The sequence below is a fragment of the Radiomyces spectabilis genome, assembly GCF_025331425.1.
Source record: "Radiomyces spectabilis strain NRRL 2753 chromosome Unknown BYT42scaffold_10, whole genome shotgun sequence".
NCBI lineage: Eukaryota > Fungi > Mucoromycota > Mucoromycetes > Mucorales > Radiomycetaceae > Radiomyces > Radiomyces spectabilis.
The window spans coordinates 418,232-439,860 of NW_026251935.1; the positions used below are offsets into that span (position 1 = coordinate 418,232).

Sequence of the window (21,629 nt, forward strand, 5' to 3'; positions counted from 1 at the left end):
CAACTGCTTCCACATGACACAAACGTAAAGAGGCTACCACCTGACGTCCGGTCGCTGCCTTTCAACTCTTTGCAAAACGACGTGACCGGATTAAGATAAAGTTCACGCAAATAAAAAATAAAATAAAAAAAGCGCTTTTATTTTTGTTGGTTATCATGGTTGATCTTTTTCATGACGCCGCTGAGACAAATTGGCTACTATCTCATCCACTGCTTCTCGTTCTTCTCTGTCAATGGTGACCGCATCAAGTACGACAAGCTTGGGACACGCTTTGATGATGAGAGCTCGATAAGCCGGTCTCCTGAGTTTCCAATGAGGTGACATGTTGTTGCAAAACTCGGAATCACGAGTTATCCAACTGTCGTCGTGCTCATAGGCAAGGTATCGCGATAATTTGGTCAGACACTTTGAAGATTCGAGTGCATGAGGTGCAATGACCGGCGGATACAATTTCATAGAAATGGGATTCTCCCTGAGGGAGCACATCATAACAAGGAAGAAGAGAGAAAAACAGTTATTGCTTGGAAAAGTATACGGCTTCCCTCATCTGTGTAGGCTCCAACTTACCGTAAATCGAGATAAGATAGTCGTGGTATATAACGTACCGCGGCCACCGTTTCACTTAAACTTTGGAATCGATTATCCATGGCCACCAGTTTGTGCAGATGGCGCAGTTTTCGTAGTGGGCTCAGATCATGGAGATAGTTATGGTTAAGGTATAAGGTGCCGAGGTTGGGTACTTGTCGAGCAAAATCGGAAGGAAGTGCTTCCAACTGGATGGATGACAATTCGAGATACTCCAGCGCAAAGAAGTCGTCCATGTTCAATTGCCGCCAAGGATTGCCTAACCATTGAACAAGTTAACCTACTCGACCAGTATTCGAAATTTAATACTGCTGTGTTCACTTATCACTTCATACCTGACAAATACAGCTTTCGTACGTCTCGTAGGCATTGTACTTTCATGTCTCTAAACGTGTGTCAAACTCGATTAGAATAAATGCATATCTATCAGCGCTTGCCATGATCATACACGTTATGCCCGCCTTGATCTCTCAGAGAAAAGCTGTCCAGTCGGGAGATGCAGGAAAGTCCCATGATACGTAGGATTTGATTATCGTCGAGATACAAGGTCCGTAATCCGGGAAAAACTGAACCATCAAACGCTTTTAACCGGTTATAGCTCATTCGCAGCACTTTTAATCTTGCCATCGGTTCTCGGAGGCGTATCCATTTAATGTCGTTGTGTTCTATTGGCGAAAAATCCATGTTATTACTTCATCATTAAGCGCCGATATTCCAAATTTTTGACTTGCCAAGGTTCAAAGTTCGCAAAGCTCCAAGATTTTCGATGCCCTCCAGACACTCAATACGATTGTACGCAAGATCCAATTTGTCCAGATGCTCCCTAATCACATCCATATCAATAAAAATGCCTCATGTAATTTTTATGCTATTGAACACTCACATGGAGGCTGATCCGAAATGGATTCGCTTAATCATGTTCCCGCGCACATTCAAAATAATCAATCCTTGCATATTTCGGAATGAGGAACACGACGAAAGCTTGTTGTTTTCAGCGTGTAATTCTCGTAAATGGTAGAACGAAGCACCTATTGACGAACAACATACAGTATGATTAAAACAATACAATGCCATGAAATTATCCAACGTACCTTCAAAGCTTTCGATCGCGTTGTTACATACATCGAGATGGTGCAGATTGTAGAGATGTTGAAAAGACGTAATATCGGTTAATCTGGAAAATATCACTGATAAGAATCGGAACACGTACGCAACCATGACAAACATTTGACAGTGTTTTGCCTAAAAAACGTACTTGTTCGAATTCGCTCGTAGTATTCGGATATTGCGCGGTAAGCCATCCATTCGGCTGATTGAATTGTTCGATCTACAAGGGGTCATATGTTGTTTAATATGTACCGTACTCTTTCCCTAAAATTCCCCAATAGCTACTCCAATAGCTTACACAATCAGGGTTTCCAGATTAGGCAGCACCCCTTCCAAGTCATACAAAGCTCTCAAATGCTGGCGGCTGAGATCCAAAGATCGGATAGCGTACCACTGATGGCATGGCCTCAGTTTATTCAACTGTTCACGCGCTGCACTCAAACCATGTTCTTCAAGCACGTCTTGCGTAAAGTATAAGCGACCAAGCAGATGATCCGTGAGCGGGACTGAGAATCCATTGCAGTCAAATTCGTCGGTTTCTCCGCCTTGTCTCTGGATTTGGTCGTTGATTGGTGGCTCGGTATCATGATATGGCCTATCATGCAAAATGCCGCAATGTTGAGGAATAGGCGATTGCATTGGCGCGCTGTGTCCATTGGTTTGGCCAAAGTCCATGGGGTTCATCCTTTCGTTGAATTGGGAAGTATTCGGACGGCCGTCATCGTCTCGATTTCCATTACATGAGGTATCGATGGCTGGCATATAGGCTTTGGATTCTTTGCTTGGCTGTTCGGATGCGTGTCGTTCTTGTCGTTCTGCGTCATCTGCTTCCAGCTTTTGCCGCAACACATCGTGTAAGGGTTCTTTTCCTTTCGCGGTGGGGCTAGATAGATTTATACAGGATGGAGTGTCGTGTAAAGCTAGCCACGGCACCGACGGACCCCCACTCGTAGGTGTCCATTGGGCGTGAGCGTCAGCATGGGAAACGCCTTGCTGTAGTGAAGGGACATGCGAAGACGATAGCCATAGATCTGAATCAGCAGACACAGATTGGGTGGACATGTCCGCTGTTGGATCCACTAGATCTTTCGATAAAAGTGAATGTTTTTCCGTATCGTTGGATAAGGTTGCTTTACTGGAACCGAGACTGAGAAATTTGGATGCATATTGGCGAATGGAAGACTGCGGTTTCTTGGTATTTCCACTTTCGACATCCATGGCGGGGGCAGGATTAATAAAAGGCAAAGGCGAAAGAGAAGCAGGAAAGCGATCGATTGATTTGTCGCGGCTATTCTTGTGGTCCGATTTTAAGCATGTCTCATTATTTGAATAAAGTGAGTCATTGTCGTCAATTTTATCACGGTTGTCAGCTGGATCAACTGAAGGCTCCTTTGTGCTGTCTGGCTTCTTATCCATGGTTTCTCGCTCAGACGCTGTTTCCTCGGAGCTTTCAGCTTGACAAACAGATCGACTTGCCGTTACGGCGAATGCGGCATCGTTTGGACCGTGTTTCAGCATGCATGAGTCTTCCCAATCACTATGATCGTTGTTTGGATTCACGACAAATCGATCGAAATTGAGCACGGTACGACTTTGAGTGCTTTCCGACGGCTGAAGTTCGTCCATCGGCGGTGTGCCCTGTTCGTCTGCAATTAAACGATCAGCATCAGTGAACTGCCAACTATCGCAAAGAGACATCAGGGACAGATTAGCGGTCTTCTTCCACTCTGAACTCGATATTTCGGAGAGTCAAAAACCTGAAATGCAGTCAAAAGCAGTGGTGCAACCAATACAAAAACGCTTCCTTCCAGGACACCTCCCCCCAAAAAAGCACATGGTGCGTTTTTACCTGTCCCTTTTCAGTTCTATTTTTCACTACATTTGGTTGCATACCTTATCTTGATGTATGCTCTTTGACTGAAAAATACAGCTTACATCTGCCTTGCGGCGGTTTCTCTCCAGGCACAATTGAACGGAATGCTAGTAGACGGCTCGACAAGTTCACCAACATATGATGATAAAGTTTCAATCGCATCCACCGCTTTATCAGGGAAAGTATGAGAGAATTGAAATGAAATTTAGGATGCAATCGTAATTATAACGATGTTGAAATATTATCTTCGTTCTTGACCGCGCATCACGGCCATGTGGCCTGCTCTCTTGCCAACATTTTCAAACATTCACGCACACACTATTGGTAAAAGTAAAACTTGCATTTTATGCAGCCAGTTTCTGGTATGGTGTTTTATTACTGTAAAATATCAGCTGGTATTGACGCCGCATCGATCATTTTTTTTTCAAGTGCATTCTGAGCAGTAACGGCTGGATTCTGTTCTGCGCAGACAGTCGTTGCTCCGGATAAAAACACAGTAGAGGGTCAGGGATTTTTACAATTTGGCTTTCTGAATCAAGGATAAATTGTCGTTTCGGTGCAGCACTTGTTTGACAAGATCCTAAAATGAAGTTTAAATTAAAAAGTAAAGACCGGCCAACACTGGGTAATTCACTTACACTAAACTTTTCTCTGTTTTCGTCTGAATTGAGCGGGTTATTTTGCACCATCTCCCAAAATCCTTCATAGGCTCTGCCATCTTCTCTGCCCAACACTGTTCCTAGCTGGGAGTCCGAGAAATCAAATGCGTCTGTCAATGCGACCACTTCTTTGGCAAATGAAGCGATCAAGGCGCGGTATTCCTTTCGAATGAGGTTGAGCGTTCCATGCTCAATGGTGCCGGTGGAAAGGAAACTGCTCAGCGAGGATTGAGACAGCAATGACAAGAACAACTATGGTTGAAAGGAAAACATAAGTCCATAAACAGTTCCATATATCGCTTCAACGTAGGGAGTACTTACCAAGTTAGTCATCTGCTTAAAGATGGGCGCCAAAGGATCAGAGGCCGCTTGAAGTGCGTTTGTCTTTTCGATCATTTGTCCCATAATAATGTATTCGGCGTGAGCCGTCGCCACTTCCCAGCATTCCATGTTCAGATCAGCCCAGGGAACATTGGAAAGAAGCTGTTGTGACAAATCATGTACAAGGCGAGCCGCTCGCGTGCCGAACACATTCAACTGTATATTGCTATCAAACAAAGTATTGGCATCATTAATAACAAAAGCGGAATGTCCATCGAGTACGGGATTCTTCAGGTAAGACGCTGTATGAGCCGACACATTGTGCCCTTCGGAGAGTCGTTGAAGCTGTTTCAGTAAGAAGCGAGCGGTTTGCTGGACCAACACGTAATTATCGCCTTCGTACGTGTTAGCCGGGACAGAATTGGCAAAGAGGAAGGATACGCCACTGAAGGCCGAGTACCCATGTCCTCCCATAGCTCTGCGACACTCTTCAGCCCCTTCACTGGCTTTTCGCGCACTCCAGACTTTCAAAGCACATGCTGTCGCATGTAATTCAGGGAGCATACGTGCATTTCCCTGTTGGAGTTCCAGCATCATTTGCTTATAGTCTTTCAATTGATCCTTGGCTGCAACGTACAAAGCGTAGGCGGTCGCTACAAGAGGGAAGAGACGATGCTGCACGGAGGAGTAAGAAATCACTTGATTCTCCAAAGTCTGGCTATCGTTAGATTGCCTGGAACGCGGATGAAACTGGCGTCGAACCGTGCAGTAACGAATGGCAATGGTCACTGCTTTGGCTAATATGATGGCAGAATGGTGTGCAATGTCCACGCGAAGTTTCACCATACTACCGTAGGATAATTTATCATGGACGGCGGGAATATATTGTCCTTCCCTTGTTACTTTGGCCAAACCCATAAGCATGTTGTCGCGAGGAATACGGACATGATCGAAAAGAGCATCTGGAGTGGCTATCGTGAGTAACAGACAAACGCATATGTATCATTTGGAAAATCGACTTACAGCCATTGTCTTGGGCAGCAAAGCCGCCGTAGGCCTTGGGCCCAATGTCGCCCACCGTAACTCCTTTGACAGGTCGATGGTCCCCTGCATTGAGCCATGATTAAGTTAAAGAGAAAAACAACTGACCAATGACAGCGTCGAAAAGGGTGCTTACCAGGACTGCGGATGGGGACAATAAAAATATGGGGACCATACGATTTTGAACCAATGACAAGTTGAGCCTATGTGAAATTTTAAGACACGATTGAACGCTCATAATACAGATAAGAAGAAGTATACCTGTACAACGGCGTGGGTGGCCAAGACACCCAAGCCTCCAATCCACCATTTGGCACCCTAATCATGATGCGTTCCGTGACATTTTAGTCCGTGCAAAAAGATGGAGGCATCAATCGAACCTACGGTTAAATCAGGTGTGTGGATAACGAACTCGTCTGTGGCCGGATCAAAGGTTGCGCGTGTCAGCAGGCCGGCGACGTTCGAACCATGGCTAGTATACCATGTAAGCGTAGGAAACGGACGTGCGCAGATCTCCAATACTTTACCCTAGTTCAGTCTGGGCGTAACATCCGATAATTGCATGCTTGGCTGCCAAGTCGAGCCACTTTGCACGCTGATCGGGCGTCCCCATGGATTGAATGACCGGCATGAAAGCTGAAATACAGTTAGTGACTCAAAAAATTTCTTGTGCCGGAAAGTCTACATTACATACCCTCATAATGAAGACCAAACTAATGTAACAAATAGAAAGCAACATTAGCTGCTGGATAAACAGACTCATGTGCGGGAAAGGGAAGCGATACTACCGGTGACAGCATTTCCGCCCATCCATGCGCGAGATTAAATTCTTTATCGGACCACTGATGCTTTTCTTTCAATTCGATCATTCGCTTTGCAACCAAAATACCGTTATATACATGCTATCATACAGTCTTTATGTTAATTTTTACAGCCGCTCTAAAACCTAGTAAAGTAAAGTATAGCAAATAAACCTCTTGTCGCTCCATGAAATGCAGCTTCAGCTGATCAAAGACAGGTTCATTTGCCATGATTTGGCCAATTTTTCTGCGGGTCTCAAAATTCTCTCGGCCATCCCATATAAAATACGACATGGCCATCACCGGAAAGGTAGCCGCCTGTCGAGCTTTCGAAATATCATCTTGCATTTGCTGTGAAAAGTTATGGGCAATCATGGTGGTGAAGGAAAAGATAAAAACAAAAAAGATAGAGTAGAACCGAATAAGTAGAAGAGAAGCAGTAAAAGGAGAGAAAAAGGCGGCGTAGCTGAGTCATCTTTTTTCCGCTTTTTAAGACACGGTCCCCACCCTCCAAAAAAGACTGTCGTTCAGCACATTACCAGTAAAATCTTACTTGCTTTTAGGCAAATACCGTTATACTACACCGATACAACGTTCAACCTTTGTTTATCTCTGTTCTGCTTCATTATCTACTATCTACACTTACAAAAGTCGATGTCGCAAAGGTGTACAGGTGGTACGAGTGAAATATGTCGGAAATAAGGTTTGCTTTGGAGGGAGGAACTGTGTGTGACCTTGCGAGCCAGCTATACTGTGTAGGAACTGAGGATGAGGGTGAAGAATTAGGCCAATACAGATTTCAAAATGGGGACCAGCGGATATCTTATGTCCACTTTATCATGACATATCTGTGTCACTTGTATATTGCGATGCTCGTCTGCTTGCAGATTGGCAATCGCTTGCTGATAAGCTCAGACGGCATGAACCTGCACACCACGGCGTTGTCGGGGTTTAAACAAGAATGTTTGTGGTCAAATTTTTTTGGGAGCAGGACGCGCTTTGCCAGTCTTGGACGGTTTCAATGGATACTTTGCTTCAAGACACGTTGGCGGATCTAGGGTACACTGTGGAATGCTTATGCATTGTTCATCGTTTGCACTACTTACCTTCTTTTTGTTTTACAAGTACCTTTGAACCTCCTTTATCCTCAACAGAGCAGCCGGACAACTATGTCGACGAACCTATACCAGCAACAACGTACCTGGCTTTCTTTTTTCTTCACCCTGTTACCCCGATTCATTTCACTCATTGTCAATTGTCAATGTCATTAGGTTTTGTACCACCGATAACTTTGCCTCATCAGCCAATTACATCAATCTGCTCCTCACTGCTCGTGGATATCCAGTGCCTCTTGTCTTCAAGAGCGATCAGGTCGAGGATGCTTGTAAAATAATCAACTGTCTGCATCAACTGCTACAAGACGGCAAGGTAAAGTTGATCACTCAACATTAGCCTTGCGGACGACGCTCATGATATTGATTTTTCTTTACGAATGACAGCACAGTGCGGACGAACGACAGGATCTCCATGATACCATTGATCGATTAAAGCAAGATCAGGAACAATTACAGTTGAGATTGGTATGGGACATATCAAGCCAGGGTTAGTGTTGGAATAATGCTTACCTATTGGATAGGACAAGTGCAATCATCAGCTACAAGCCAAGGAACGAGAAAACATACAACTAAAAGCCAAGATCGAGTAAGTTGCACTAAATGCGGCACAGTCTGTATCGAATATTAAGTCACTCCGTCGCGCCCTCTTTATCTTCAGATCAACCGGCCAAGAATTGAAAAAAGAAATTCAACAAAGCCGCAATATACGAGAAGAACTGTCAAAAGCAAAAAATAATATGCAATATATGAAAGCTCAATATGCGGTAATTGCCCCTTTTCTTTTTCAATCTATCCAAACAACAACAACGACTTGGGCTCATTCATTTCTCTCCTAATCACAGCATGAAACGCGACGGCACGAACAAGAACACGCAAAGACACGAGAACGACTGCTTAAATTGATGGATGAGAAATCTCGAGTGGTCGTTGGACTTTTGGAAATGAAGGAACCGATGCCCAACGTCACAGCACGAATCCACGGTCATGACGAACTTGTAGAAGTACGTAGCATTTCAATAAGCCACTGATCACTCAACGCTTGCATGATTTTTAATCTTTTTCTCTGTATTGCTTGCAATACGCAACAGCAACGTATTATGTACAGTGATCTTCTGAACAAGAGCAGCGAACGTGAACGAGAAGCAAGAACTGAGAGCGAAGAATTCCGAACATGTCTCATCGAAATCTATACCGCTGTACGACGACTATTAGAACGCCAAATACAAAATTATGACGAAACATTCCCACAAATGTCAGAGGTAGGGCGAACCCCGTTTTATTTGGAATCCAGTGATTCATGGGAAACTCGCATGTTTTGCAACAATCAGGAAAAAAATCTGGCAGAAGAAGTAGGCAAATTTCGTTTACCGTTGAATTTTGGATCGAAAGAAGCCATTCAGCATGTACATGATCTGCTGGACAGATTGCAGGAGGAATGGGATCGGGAAGTGAAAGACAGACAACTGATTACTGCAGATGATATTATGGAAAAAGATCAGACCATTCACGAACTGGAACAACAAATCGAAGATTTGATTGAAGTCCTCGGTAGGCTTGCTCTGACAGTGGTAGTAGCTGACGTAATGACTGATGCATTGAAAATTGAGCAGAACACACTCAAAAAGAAAAGGATGATGCCGCGAAAATTCACATGAAGTATGCCAATGGTGGATTTTTTGACACTCTCGCTCCTGTCTATTCAGCAAGGCTCGAAATATCAGAGTGAGTTTTCCATCCAACAGCATAATTCATAAACATGTCACTAAGAATTTGAATTAGTTCGGAGAGCTCGGTTTTGGAAGATGAAGAAGAGGAAGAAGCCAAATGGATGAAGCGACAGAGAGAAGCACGTCAAGAACGACAGCAAGTAACAGAGTTGGCACTTAAATTAGGGCAAGAACGAGCCAAGTTGTCGGTAAGAATTAGCTCATACAAGATGTATTGGTAGTTCTGTGTTTTTGATTTATCACCGTGGAGCAGGCAGAACGATGGGCTTTCAAGGAAATGAAAAGAGAATTACAACTGCAAGAAGTGTTGGCCGGTCTGCCATCTTCACCCGAGCGACCGTCTCCCGAACCACCGACCTCATCAGATTTATCCGCATCCCCACAACGACCTGCGTCCGTTCGACGGACTCACTTTAGCCCACTGTTAACATCACGACGAACTTCGGCACTTCCAGCAGACAGCGGTCGAGCTCATAAACGACTTAAATCTTGGCTTGGTCATGCTCCCTCCACCCACTTTTAAACCCCATCCATTTCAACCACCATTTTTCCTTTTCTTTTCTCATGGCGTCATAATAAATCAGATAATCGTCCCCCCCCCCCTCATGGGTTTACAAATGTTTCCACAGCTTGTCCTTCTCCCACGTTCGTCATCCCTCAGTCCGTTTTGAGATGCTCAATTACCAGTCTTCATTCGTTTGTATGATCGAGAAGACGCTGAATAAATGTACACAAATTAAAAAGCTCATGACGCTGAAATACAGGCGCTGCAAAATTTATTTGCGTTGTTTTTAACGGAGACGACGAGCTTCACGTTCGGATTCCAAGAGACAGAGGATGTCGTTTTCGCGGACGGGACCCTTGACGTTACGGATGATGCTACGGTTGGAATCGTCCATGAATTCAACGCGGACTTGAGTGACACCACCACGGGAGCCAGTACGGCCGAGAACCTTGATCACTCTAGCGAGTTTGACGGGCTGCTTTTGAGCGTCCTATAGAATTCACAAATATCGTTGATCAGACTTGGTCTTTTTTCCTCTGTCATCTATTTCTTTCCCTCCAGATGGTGAAAAAAAAAGTTACATGGAATCACACCAAGTACACCATGGCCCAAGTAACCATGGGAGCACCGGGTAAGCGATAACCATGGATATTTAACCATCCATCATTCCAGCGTATCCATCTCCATCGTTATCACACATCATCCACCCTAATCCATCTCCCAGACACCTATATGCGCTTCCTATGCCAATCTCAAAAGCTGCAACTTACCATATTCACAGGATCTTTGAGAAAGGGAAGGAATCGTTCATTAGGCCTAAGCACCTCTTTTCCCTTTCCGGCTCTCGCACCTCGGCGGAGTTTCCTCGATTTTGATTTGCGAGCCGTGACTGTAATATTGATGGTTTCATTCGTTTATTCCGGCTCGGAATTTCTCAATCCATGCCGTGGAGCACACAAAAAAAAGTGAGTTCACTGCATGCACCAAAGCGCCTTCTTTTTCTGCAGCAGGTATCACAACTCTGAAATCTTGCAAGAATGGGAAAAACTGAGAGTATGAGATATTGAGAAAGGAATCGCTGATACGACAATGAATAATCAAAATCCAACCATTCTTATTGAGCGCAAAGCCTGGTTCTGCTACAGCTTTAATCTTGAACAATGTTTTTCCCAAGGCTTCTTTGTCAGGGATGCAAGACACATTTTGCAAGGCAGTTAGCCGGGTTCTATTCTCAGAGTTCAGACAGTATTACAGCATGCATCAGGATTCATCAAGAATAGATAATATATTTAACGCACTAAGAAAATAACAAAAAATAATAACATAGTACATGAATTACAAGTTGCTTAAATTATCGACTAGATCTTAAAGGGCCAGATGAAATGAGGTTCTTCATTGTTTCCGTTAAGTTGTTGCAGGACATTCTTTAAACCAGCATCGGTGCCACTGGATACAGGTGAACCAGTCGAGCTTGGAGGGGCTTGTTCGGGTGTTTCCTTGGAATTTTCGGGTTTGCTACTTTCCGGAGCTGGCGTTTCCGATGCGGATGAACTGGACTCTTGCGAACTAGATGAAGCATCCCCAGAAGGCTTAGGACTAGGTTCCGCAGGCTTGTTTGCGTTATCGCTTGATTCCGACGCAGAAGGAGAAGGAGCAGGAGTGGACGCGGGCTTGGACTCAGAACCTGACTCATTGGTAGCCTCATCTTTGGTAGGAGGAAGAGTAGTAGTTGGAGTTCCGGAAGGCACGCTGGAGACAGAAGACGAAGTGGTAGTAGTAGTGGTGGTGGTTGAAGGAGCCGCGGACGCCGAAGAAGTTGTAGGAGGGAGGCCACCCTTGGTATCGAGAGTCGATTTCACGCCGTTCTGGTAGTAGTAAAGAATGCCCTTGAAACCATTGCCAACCACGACGGTAACGTTTTGAGAGATATCAATATCGATTTCCTTGGCAGACAGCAATCCGAGCAACTTGCTAGCGCTGGCATCAAGGCTGACGGGCCACTTGTTGGACATGATGGAACTCTTGGCGGGAACCGTCAAAGGACTGTCAAGCGTGTAATCGATATGACCCAATTGGTAAGGACCGTCATTGTCGGTATGGCGGATAGTAGCCTGAACCTTGTAGACCGTGAATGGAGTATCCAAAGGATTCTTCAAAGTAACGTAGGTGCTAGCCTTGCCCATCAAAGCATTGATGAGGGTGGTGGACACATAAGTCGATTCAACCAGTTGGTTAGGGAGACCTTGAAGGGTTGTAGCCAACTTGACACTGGCCAGGGCCTTTTGCAAGGGAGCAATCTTGGTCGAGCTTGGAGTACCACTGATGGTCAACGGGACTTGTGCGTTGGTCAAGAAGTTGCTCAACATTTGAGCCAGAGCCTTCAGGTCAGTGCCACCCATGTGCATCTTGGCGTCGAAAGTGTTCACACCAGGCTTGATAACGACATCCTTGAGGTAGACAATACCAACGCTGGATTGGAACTCGTTCATGATAGTGTCAAAGGTCAAATCACCCACAGTGATTGTGATAGCCGAGGGGTTCGAGAAGGCAATCTTGAGATCAATTTCCACGTATTCAGGCTGGCCACCCACCACAGACAAGCTGAGAATGTCGACCTTGCCACCAAAGTTGAGGAAACCTAGCACAATTAAAAAAAAATTACATCAGCGTACTAGAATCAATGATGATGAAACAAACTGAAAAAGAAAAAATATCTTACCAGCCAGTTTGGTAGGTACATTGAATGCAATGTTGTTGAGCTTCAAAGCACCGACGGGAGTATCAGCGATGGAATTGGCGACACCTTCAAGGCCAAAGGTCACTTCAGGAGATGCGGTCAACAACTGAACAAAGCCATCAAACAGAGGACGCGACGGTTCATACACACTGAAAGGAACATTCGAGAACTGCGTGGTCACCACGTTCTTATCGTTGGTCACGGCCTTTTCGTCAGGCACCTTGAGGTTGGCAACCTTGTTGCCGCCATAAGTGGCAATCACATCCATGTTCAACTGGCTGACACCAAGAGGGAAACCGAAAGGACTCTTGAGGATAGCTTCAACGCGGGTGGAACTGGCAGGAGGAGCATAAGGTTCCTTGGTGAAATCAAGCTGCATGTCCATCATGGTAATACCGCCAATCAATTCAGGCTTGGCTGCAGGACCGGGAAGTACGACATTCTCAATGGTCAATGTCTTGAAAGCGGTGGAAAGCCAGCTCACTTCGCCATTGGGACCCGAACCGGACACGCCCTTGACGGCCATAATGGAACTGCTAGCGTTCAAGAAGTTGTCAAAAACTTCGGTGACAGCGGCGAGGCCATCGGCGGAATCTTGAGGAACCAAACGACCTTGCATCTTCATCTTGACTTCACCACGGGGAGGGAAGTTGGCTGCACCATCGGAAGCAAGAGGACCAAGGTACACATCCTTAAAGTAGGAAGCAAAGGCCACACCGTTCAAATTGAAACCAATCTGAGAAGGATTCTTGATCGTCGTCTCGGCAATAAGCTGAATACCACCGTCGGGATGACGAGCGGGCAAATCGAACTTGTCAATGGTCACTGCATTCTTGAAGCCTTGGGCACCGTGAAGAGTGACGAACTTTTCCATCTTGATATTGTTGAACGTAAAACCAAGCGCATTGACGCTAACGGCGTCGGAATGGATATCCCAGATAAATTCGTCGTTGTTGATCATAAAAGTAGCAAATTCGGCCATGGCACCTTCATCGCTCACGGTGAAATCACCTTCCACATCGATCGTAGCACCAACATCGGGTTGGGCCTGGACAGTGGGCATCGTGACTTTACCGATTTCCTTGCCTTGCCAAGAAATGGTCAACGGTTGAGGGAATCCAATTTGAGCAGCCATGGGACCCGTGTTGGCGATGCCACCCTTCATTTGGACCTTGAAACCGGAATTGGTAGGAGCAGACAACACAATGGTATCAAAGCTGAGCGTAGCACCGTCGACGATTTGTTGGACAATAGGTTGGCCAACAAGAGGAATCAAAGCCGTGACGGTATCATCGGTCTTGACCTGAACGGCGGATTGACCAAACACCAAATTGTTCTGGTAGTCACCAATGAGCAAACCAGAGTCGAGTTGGAGATCAGCCTTCAAGGCACCCATGGCCTGCATGACGTATTGAGAGACGTTAAAGTTGGCAAACACGCTAGCCTCAGGCTCAACATCGGCCTGTCCATCGATGTGGAAACCACCCATGCCGAGCAAACCATCCAAAGCGGTGGTATCCAGCTGGGCTTCAACGGCAAGCTTGCGGAGCAACAGAGCCACGGCGGCAGGTTCCGTGTTCATCTGCATACCCAAAGGAAGCGATTCAACCGTAGCATGGCCAGGGATTTCAATGGGAGTGCTGCTGATGTCTTGATCAATGTTACCGAGAGGCATGCCTTGATAAGTGACGGCGGACTTGACCGAGGTAATCTTCAGGGTGGCCGAGAAAGGATTGGCAATGCTGACCTTGACATGGACCATACCATTGGAAACTGTTTCGGGCAAGACGGTCAAAGCGGATCCTTGGATCAACTGTGCCTTGAGACCAGGAAGGGTAGAATCAATCTTGAGGTCGGCAAACGCACCGTTCAACGAGGCCACAGCCGTGGAGCCATTGAAACCGCTGATGGAAACCGGGTTGTCCTGACCCATGACAAAGGTGCTCAAAAGATTCTGACCAACATCGGACACCTTGGGGTTGAAAGTGCCGGTAGCGGCCACGGCGTTGGTGCCGCGCTTCAGGGAAAGACCACCGAGGAGGACACCACCGAGTTCTTCGCCTTGGGAAAGCATGGCCAAACGGACATCGCCGGTAGAGATGTTGAAATCGGAAGGATTTTCGATGGTGACGTTGATACCCAATTGCAAAGCGTCGGCCGTACCACCGATGACATCAAGGCTGTTAATGATGGTAGGCGAGCTCTTCAAGAATTGCATACCGTGAAGCGTGCTGTTCACCGCAAACGAAATACCGGAAAGTTCAATAGCACCAATGGGAGTGTTAACCTTGGTCGAAGCATTACCGGCCACCTTGAAAGTATAGGCGTCGGAAGCCGTCAGGGAGTAAATGTAGTTGTTGAAAGCGGCTTCTCTACCGGGCAAGCCAGCAATGGCGCTGTTGCTAATGGCAAATTGGAGTTTGCCGGTGCTTTGGTCACTGACTGCGGGAGCGTAGGGAGCACTGATCATGGCAAAGTCGCCATCAGCATCGGTACCGAGCGTGATGTTTTGCTGTACTTCAGTGATAGCCAAGGAGAAACCGAAAGGAATGGAGAAATCCGCCACCACGTTGGGAGCCGTGGCCACCGGGGCGTACGGAGCGTTGGCATCAAAGGCCAAATCCAGGTAACCCATGCTAACGGCGTGGATGATCTTCAATGGTTCTTCGGCTCCGAGGGCCACATTCAATCGGACAGACTGGAAACCTTCGGACAACCAACCAATGGCATCACGGCCATTGGGCGCGCAGGAAACACCGGTGGCCGTGGTATTGGAGATTTTGCCAGACATGTAGTTGGAGAACAAGCGCCCGACCTTTTGCAGAGATTCGGTATCGTTCTGAGGAGCCAGCGTACCCTTAAGCAAAATTTGATTGTCGCCTTGGCTGAGGTTGACACCTTCGGCGATGGCGGTACCCAGGTTGACACCGTCATAACCGATGGCCAGCTTAATGGTACCGAGTTCAATTCCAATGGGAGAAGGAGAAGTCAACACGGTACCGAGTTCCATGAGGATGCCGCCCTGCGGATCATCACCAGGCAACTTGAACGAATCGATCTTGACTTTGGGGAAACCATTCATGCCTGTCGGAGATGGAAAAATATATAAGAACATATTCCGCTATTTGTTTTGTGTTCTGTTTGTGGTGGCGCAAATGAAATGATTCGTATCACTTACCCGCAAGCTCAATCTCCTTTTCCAGATCGACGGTGGCGGTTCTAATAAAGCGCGCAAAAAAGAAAAGTTGTATTAATTCCTTTTATGGTAATGAAAAAAACAGAAAAAAATGGCAGTTTTCGGCTGGTTTTTTTTTTTTTACCTTGTCATTGCAGAAATATCGAGTTTTCCTCTCAACTTCCACTTGAAAGTTTCGCGGGCCAACATTTCACGAGAAAATGCGGCAAAAAAGGCGGTATCGGTAATAATAAAAGGCGTAACAGCATCGAGTGTGCCTTTACCGGCGGCAATCTTGGTGTCAGGCAAGGTGATGGTACCGAGTTGAGTGTTGTTGTACTCGACTGTAATAGGATTACGGAATTTAATGCTGGCTGAGAAGGGACCGGTGTTGCTGAGTTTGCTGGACATGGTCATGTAAAAAGAGGACTGAGGATCCAAGCCGCCGTCACGCTTGAATAATTGGAGACCGTTGGCCGCGGCCAAAGCATTGGGATCCTGGAAGGTGATCTTGGCCGCTTTCACTTGAATATTGGCCTTGTTCATGAGTGACTGAGCAATCATGGGGAAGAAGACAAAACAGATCAACAAGACCACCACCACAACAACGATGACGGTGATGACGGAACATATAATCCAATATTTCTTTTTTTTATAAAATCGTCGTCTCGGCGGGGCGGCGGGCTTTTCAGAGTATTCTTCAAACGGATCGTTATCAGCGTCGTACCCGTGCTGGTGCTGGGCATAATACTCGTCTTGGGCCGCATGCGTACCGAGCGGACGCTCATCAGACATGCTTCCAGCCATTATGAAATCAAGAAATGTCTTTTTAGTAGGCTTAGATTAAAAAGACTGTGGGAAAAAAATGGATAAAGAGGAATAGCTTAAGAATAATATAAATAGTAAATAAAGAATTACAGTCAAATGAGTGTTAAAAAGGATGGATCGTGAAGGTGGAAATTCACCAGTCGACACGAGAAGTGAGGATATATAATAACAAAAAAAAAGAGCGCGAGAAAAAGAGATGAATCATTTGAGCAAATGAATGGCAACACTTATATTCTATCTGCTCATTCTTTTTCCCTCGGTTACTTTGACACCCATTGGTCCAACATTAACTGGATCAAGATATCTCCAGTTCTCCGTTAATGGATATGCTGCTTCACCGTCAGACCTGAGGGTGTACAAAATGAAACTCCATCCAGTCATCTTTGTGGCCCGTCCATGTGAAATACTCACACTTTACTATCGTTCCAAGACCACGGTAAATGGGTTTTATAGCATGATCTAGCTTTCATCAAGAACGAGATTTTATTTATGAACATGTTATCAAGATGAACTATTATACTGTGAATGGGTCCAATCGGCGAAAAAAATAGGAATTACGTTCACGATAATGCGTGACTCCGTTCTGCGGACGCGTAACTCAAGACTAACCCATGTTACGCACAGGGACGGGTTACATCTTACCACAATAATAGCTTAGTGGGTGATAAGGCCACCTAATTATAGTTTCATCCATGGTAAACATGGTAAGCATGGTAGGAAAAATACAAAATAAACTTTTTTACATTTAGCGTGCTTATTGACATTGACTTTTTGTTTACCTGGATCATGGCCTAAGAAAATACCAACCCAAAACTGGGGGAATCACCCACGATCCCAAAAGAAATTCCGATCGCTGACAAATGAGGCAAGAGAAAAAAAAAACACCTTTTAAGGATTAACAAACCTTAAAAAAAAAGGTGGCCTTGACACAGCCAAATGTGGATACTCGGTATCGAAATTCGATACTGTAAATCTTGTAAAACTGTCTTTTAAAAAAATTACATCGCTTCACATTAAGATGTTTCGATAGTGACACCAGCTAAAGATATCCAAACCTGAATCATCCACGGCACGAGCTTATCATCCTATATTCTACTTGAATTTCTGATTCCTCCGAAATCTATGTGCGCGCAAACACATCTACCGGAAAAAAAAAATCAAAGTCTTATTATCTATCAATGCGATGAGTGAATGCCCCAATGAATTATGACAAGATTTTGGCTCGGCTGCTGGATCGTGCAGCTTTGTTTGTACAATGACACCCTAAACATGAATGAATGCACGGCTATTGCGACGTATCGGCGTATGGTGCATTTGGTTTGCTATTGCTGAAGTTGAAACCCAAAAGTAAGTTTTTTTTTCTGATTTTCCTTGATCCAAACCGCCACCTGGTATATATCCTTTTATGGAATTGCTCTTCGTGCAACCCAGCATAATCGCTACTTGTGATCAGCTACACAAAAGAATTATGCATGCGGAAGCTGTGCAGTGAGGCCGGTATTCTCAGTTCCATGCTGGTTTTTAACTTGATTTTTATCCGGACACTATACTAAACGCGAGCTATGATATGCAGCAAGATGATTCAAAGGAGAATTAAGCAGCGGAATGAAAATGGTGATTGTGAATTTAAAGGGTGTGTATGTGTGGTTGCAACGCCTCTCGCAGCAAGAAGCCATGGCTCAAGAATATCACGTTAAAATTCCATTCAGCCAATTTAACTGTCCATGGGAAAGAATGGCTGATAGGAGTTTGCTTTTCTCATGCAACTACAGAACTTGGGGTGAATGACCGAAACGTGATTGGAAGACACCATCTAGAATTCGAAAATCAAGCAAAGAAAAAAAAAAACAGCCCTCTCTTTTGCATGACAAGATAGCTTCTTACTACTCTATAATGCATCTACATCTTGTTGATAATCAAATGAGAGACGCTGTACATCTTCTGGATCTTTTATTTATCAACTCATTTACATGATACGTGTTACGCGTAGATCTTTGTTTGTTTTATTCCATGACATTTTTCCTTTTCGATTTACATTGTCCTTTTTACTTGGTCCCAGCAAGATCACGTCATGATCATGCTATAATTATAACTCCTAATTTTACATGCGTATCATTATACAAAGTCTTTATGATACGTAAAGCATCTAGAATATCCGAAAATTCGATCTATAGATCCTTCAGAAAAAGGCAGGCCCAGTCTAAGACTGATTGTCAGCCATACATTGAGAGATGAAAAATGCTGACAAAGGGCAAAAAAGCAGAAAATGGAAAAAAAAACAAAAAATAGAATCGAGAGAACAATGACAATGCTGTTCGGTTGGACGCTGAATGATCGCAATGAGTACAAGCAGAAAACGATCCACTGCCTCTGTGCTCAGCCGCACCCATTTTTGGCAAAAAAAATCCCATCGAGCTCGATTCATCCATCTGACGTCACGTTGGCTCAACCCTTAAAGTCAATGACAATAATTTCTTCTATGATATACCATCCATGAGTTGAACTGGTTGCTGGACAAGAAGACGAGGTTGCTGTGGGCTTGAAATCCAACTGTTGGGTACGTCGTTTCATTGGTACGTAAACCCCGTCATGTCTAGCGTGCAGGCATATTGTCGGATCTTCGAGTCGATGCAGGATGGCCAATGCAGCTTTTTACCCAAAAAGCAACGTTGTTCCGTTCAGACCTGGTGCGGTGGGGCAATTTTAGTCACGAGGGGGATTCACATTGTAGATAAAAGCTGGGAATTCAGTGGAGCGAGAAAGTTTCTCACTGAAAATCAAGCATAGACAACCCAGAATAAAATAGGAAGGCATTGAAAATTCATTGATCTGTTGGGAACAGTCGTCATTATCTGTCTTTATCGCGTGTATCTTACGATTTCAGTTCATGTACACGTATCCATAGTCGCCTATATGAAACTGTTTAACCTGAATAACCTAATTATCTGCTGGCAAGATAGATCACACCCAATTCTTTTTCACATTTCCTTTCCGCATAAAAACCTCTTTCCAGAATATTGCTCTAAAAAATGATGATAGTTTATTTCGGTTTCTCCATATAACTAAGCGGTGAAAACTCTCATGGGGAAATAGGAACCTGTGAAAAAAAAAAAGCCAAGTCCATTAGCTGTATGAAAATGATGAGCACGACTCAACGCTGTTTTCATTACCATTGTTAGGAGGCACAAAGTCTTCAGAGAGCTTCCATTCAACTTTACGGCCCCAGTTGGGAGTAGGTGCGGGGTTCTGGACGCTGTATAATTGCTTGGTGTTCAACACTTCCACCAAAGGCTTGACCTCGGTGACCTTGGCGGGCGTCACAGGTTGGTTATCGGCATGAGGGAGGGGAAGGCTAGATATCGCGCTCCTTATATTAGCAAAAACTTGAAAATGGTCACGATTCAATGGCCGATTGGGATCTATTATATATACCTGGACTTCACGGAAGCACCTTCAATGAGGCCGGCGACATCTTGTTGAGTGTAGACAGCAAGACGAGGGTAGTTTCGACGAGTATCACGCTGGAAGTAATAGTTGCCGCTCACGTTGGAAGCAGGGGATTTGGGATACTTGTACTTTTCGGGACGAGAACTGTAAATAAAGAAAAAGATATTGCAATTAGTCGATCTGATTGTCCACACTGGCAACTGCATGCCTAGATTGCGTTAACGATTTTTACCCAACAGCAGGAGTACGGAACTTGCCAACCACGGGCATACCGTCCGTCGACAAAGGATTCTATCGAGAATATTTGAGTGGTGAGCATCATCAAATATCGTGTTGTGTTGTCTCGACATAATAATCAGGTTATATCAGTCGAAATGGGCCAAGAAACAATAACTTACCACGGAGAAGTACTTCTTGACCCAAGACCACGTCTTTGAATTCCAGGACATTTTCTAGATTGTAAACAACCAATATTGTGTGAGTCATTTGTGTTGCTTATAATTCGCGACAACGGCTGTCATCGCGTAGGATGCAATTAGCTTACTTGTGTGTTGAGTAGATCTAGTGCAAGTGTGGGTAGTCAGAAAGCAACAAATGGCCAAAATAATAAATGGTGACGTAGCGCGGCAGGGCGATTTTCATTTCCCGCTCCAAAACTGTGGAGTGGGAAGCCACTCTTATCTTACCAAGCCAAGTCAAGCCGTCCAAGAACGGGGGTTTAACTTCACAAGAACAAACGTTCGTTCGCTTTATGCATTATTATCACTGTGCATGCAACAGATATTTTGGGGGTCTATTATTTGGTTCAAAGGCCTTTGTTTGCTTCTTCTTTTTCTGTTGTATTATGGTCTCTATTTTATTGTGTGTTTTGCAGCTGATGTCTGGATTGTTTCTCGCGGCTGGTCCCTCAGCAGTTGCGTTGACCAATTCAATACTGTAAAAATCAGTTATAGAAGCCTCTAGAGATGGATGCCCACTATGTCTGCCAATAATTTTTTAATCTCGAGTATAAGTTTTTCATTTACGTTGTTGCGATGAAACGTAACCGACCATCGGGTAGGCAATGATAACAACATCTCCCAGGTTGACCAGCCAAATCATCAAAAACGGTTTTACAATGTACCGGACGGAGCTCTGCCTCGAACAAAGGGAATAATAGTCCATCTCCTTGGCGCGTATTACAAGGCAACGCCTTACTTCTCTTGGGTATAAGCAAAACATAAAGGTTTGCAACATCTCACTTGTGCGCCCATTAGTGGCAGCAATGTATGAAAAGTGCAGTATATAACATGGTTGAACAGTAAACTGGCATGTCTTTCAGAGTGAACACGCTCTCTCTTACTTCTTATATGGTACTGAAATCCTCCTCATTGTCCTGCTTCACGTGTCAGATTTTGTTTCAGTCAACCACTAGTGCTATGACGAAAACATCCATATATAAATTTCGGTTGCCGTTTGCAGCGTGCCATGTTGCTTTGGCGACAAACGCGAAGGGGATCGATACAAGAAATTCTAAGCATGTCTACAGAAAGATGTCCCGACTGTGCCACAGATGTATACAGTATATGGAATTGGTACAGCCAATGATTTGTTGAGATCATGTCCGAAGCAGTATTCATAGCAGCATACTTGAAATATTTGACCGACTCTTCCACTGTGCGTTATGGTGTATTTTTGCATGAATTGGGTTGATTTGCGGAACTGGTGCA

At 44.8% G+C, this 21,629-nt stretch overlaps 7 protein-coding genes across 7 annotated transcripts; 2 read left to right on the forward strand and 5 right to left on the reverse strand.

Annotated features, from left to right (window-relative positions):
* Positions 1–107: 107 nt before the first annotated feature.
* On the reverse strand, positions 108–3,563 carry BYT42DRAFT_578193 (uncharacterized protein). The gene is made up of 9 exons (XM_051569260.1): positions 1,991–3,563; positions 1,841–1,912; positions 1,677–1,759; positions 1,469–1,613; positions 1,317–1,408; positions 1,034–1,250; positions 921–970; positions 568–844; positions 108–472 (listed from the first exon to the last, which is right to left on the reverse strand). Exons 1-9 carry the CDS (start codon positions 3,388–3,390, stop codon positions 154–156), a joined length of 2,655 nt encoding a protein of 884 aa, XP_051420963.1. The 5' UTR covers positions 3,391–3,563; the 3' UTR covers positions 108–153.
* Positions 3,564–3,890: 327 nt separating this feature from the next.
* BYT42DRAFT_578197 (uncharacterized protein) lies at positions 3,891–6,847 on the reverse strand. Its single transcript, XM_051569261.1, has 11 exons — positions 6,561–6,847; positions 6,375–6,488; positions 6,281–6,299; positions 6,114–6,222; positions 5,971–6,058; positions 5,848–5,904; positions 5,723–5,789; positions 5,569–5,652; positions 4,546–5,507; positions 4,204–4,476; positions 3,891–4,145 (listed from the first exon to the last, which is right to left on the reverse strand). The coding sequence occupies exons 1-11, from the start codon at positions 6,759–6,761 to the stop codon at positions 4,080–4,082; spliced, it is 2,040 nt and encodes a 679-aa protein (XP_051420964.1). The 5' UTR covers positions 6,762–6,847; the 3' UTR covers positions 3,891–4,079.
* A 382-nt stretch (positions 6,848–7,229) lies between these two features.
* Positions 7,230–10,224, forward strand: BYT42DRAFT_646817 (Afadin and alpha-actinin-binding-domain-containing protein). The gene is made up of 11 exons (XM_051572691.1): positions 7,230–7,583; positions 7,658–7,814; positions 7,886–7,966; positions 8,023–8,087; positions 8,160–8,265; positions 8,344–8,502; positions 8,590–8,760; positions 8,830–9,049; positions 9,112–9,223; positions 9,281–9,416; positions 9,482–10,224. Exons 1-11 carry the CDS (start codon positions 7,348–7,350, stop codon positions 9,749–9,751), a joined length of 1,713 nt encoding a protein of 570 aa, XP_051420965.1. The 5' UTR covers positions 7,230–7,347; the 3' UTR covers positions 9,752–10,224.
* BYT42DRAFT_464936 (ribosomal protein S28e) lies at positions 10,032–10,223 on the reverse strand (the record flags this gene model as incomplete). Its single annotated transcript, XM_051563499.1, has 1 exon — positions 10,032–10,223. A coding segment is annotated over one exon (192 nt), but the record flags the coding sequence as incomplete, so codon positions are not given.
* Positions 10,225–10,718: 494 nt separating the features above from the next.
* On the reverse strand, positions 10,719–16,748 carry BYT42DRAFT_578204 (uncharacterized protein). Its single transcript, XM_051569262.1, has 4 exons — positions 15,791–16,748; positions 15,649–15,689; positions 12,453–15,554; positions 10,719–12,371 (listed from the first exon to the last, which is right to left on the reverse strand). The coding sequence occupies exons 1-4, from the start codon at positions 16,450–16,452 to the stop codon at positions 11,092–11,094; spliced, it is 5,085 nt and encodes a 1,694-aa protein (XP_051420967.1). The 5' UTR covers positions 16,453–16,748; the 3' UTR covers positions 10,719–11,091.
* A 2,747-nt stretch (positions 16,749–19,495) lies between these two features.
* BYT42DRAFT_578206 (uncharacterized protein) lies at positions 19,496–20,460 on the reverse strand. Its single transcript, XM_051569263.1, has 5 exons — positions 20,319–20,460; positions 20,153–20,211; positions 19,906–20,064; positions 19,644–19,825; positions 19,496–19,570 (listed from the first exon to the last, which is right to left on the reverse strand). Exons 1-5 carry the CDS (start codon positions 20,367–20,369, stop codon positions 19,536–19,538), a joined length of 486 nt encoding a protein of 161 aa, XP_051420968.1. The 5' UTR covers positions 20,370–20,460; the 3' UTR covers positions 19,496–19,535.
* BYT42DRAFT_48260 (uncharacterized protein) lies at positions 20,312–21,057 on the forward strand. The gene is made up of 2 exons (XM_051563705.1): positions 20,312–20,397; positions 20,480–21,057. Exon 2 carries the CDS (start codon positions 20,515–20,517, stop codon positions 20,881–20,883), a length of 369 nt encoding a protein of 122 aa, XP_051420969.1. The 5' UTR covers positions 20,312–20,397; positions 20,480–20,514; the 3' UTR covers positions 20,884–21,057.
* Positions 21,058–21,629: the final 572 nt, after the last annotated feature.

Excerpts from the sequence above, each read along its gene's own strand:
- BYT42DRAFT_578193 (XM_051569260.1), bottom strand. The coding sequence starts at position 3,390 with ATGTCTCTTTGCGATAGTTGGCAGTTCACTGATGCTGATCGTTTAATT. Across the intron at positions 971-1,033 it reads GATCAAGGCGGGCATAACGT|AGACATGAAAGTACAATGCC; the intron begins GTATGATCATGG and ends ACACACGTTTAG. Across the intron at positions 473-567 it reads CTATCTTATCTCGATTTACG|GGAGAATCCCATTTCTATGA; the intron begins GTAAGTTGGAGC and ends GTGCTCCCTCAG.
- BYT42DRAFT_578197 (XM_051569261.1), bottom strand. The coding sequence starts at position 6,761 with ATGATTGCCCATAACTTTTCACAGCAAATGCAAGATGATATTTCGAAA. Across the intron at positions 6,059-6,113 it reads TACGCCCAGACTGAACTAGG|CCATGGTTCGAACGTCGCCG; the intron begins GTAAAGTATTGG and ends ATGGTATACTAG. Across the intron at positions 5,508-5,568 it reads TGCTGCCCAAGACAATGGCT|ATGCTCTTTTCGATCATGTC; the intron begins GTAAGTCGATTT and ends TAGCCACTCCAG.
- BYT42DRAFT_578204 (XM_051569262.1), bottom strand. The coding sequence starts at position 16,452 with ATGGCTGGAAGCATGTCTGATGAGCGTCCGCTCGGTACGCATGCGGCC. Across the intron at positions 15,690-15,790 it reads GATATTTCTGCAATGACAAG|AACCGCCACCGTCGATCTGG; the intron begins GTAAAAAAAAAA and ends GCGCTTTATTAG. Across the intron at positions 15,555-15,648 it reads AAAGGAGATTGAGCTTGCGG|GCATGAATGGTTTCCCCAAA; the intron begins GTAAGTGATACG and ends CATCTCCGACAG.
- BYT42DRAFT_646817 (XM_051572691.1), top strand. The coding sequence starts at position 7,348 with ATGTTTGTGGTCAAATTTTTTTGGGAGCAGGACGCGCTTTGCCAGTCT. Across the intron at positions 8,088-8,159 it reads CAACTAAAAGCCAAGATCGA|ATCAACCGGCCAAGAATTGA; the intron begins GTAAGTTGCACT and ends CTTTATCTTCAG. Across the intron at positions 9,417-9,481 it reads AAGAACGAGCCAAGTTGTCG|GCAGAACGATGGGCTTTCAA; the intron begins GTAAGAATTAGC and ends ACCGTGGAGCAG.
- BYT42DRAFT_48260 (XM_051563705.1), top strand. The coding sequence starts at position 20,515 with ATGGCCAAAATAATAAATGGTGACGTAGCGCGGCAGGGCGATTTTCAT.
- BYT42DRAFT_578206 (XM_051569263.1), bottom strand. The coding sequence starts at position 20,369 with ATGTCCTGGAATTCAAAGACGTGGTCTTGGGTCAAGAAGTACTTCTCC. Across the intron at positions 20,212-20,318 it reads TCAAGAAGTACTTCTCCGTG|AATCCTTTGTCGACGGACGG; the intron begins GTAAGTTATTGT and ends TATTCTCGATAG. Across the intron at positions 19,826-19,905 it reads GGTGCTTCCGTGAAGTCCAG|CCTTCCCCTCCCTCATGCCG; the intron begins GTATATATAATA and ends CGCGATATCTAG.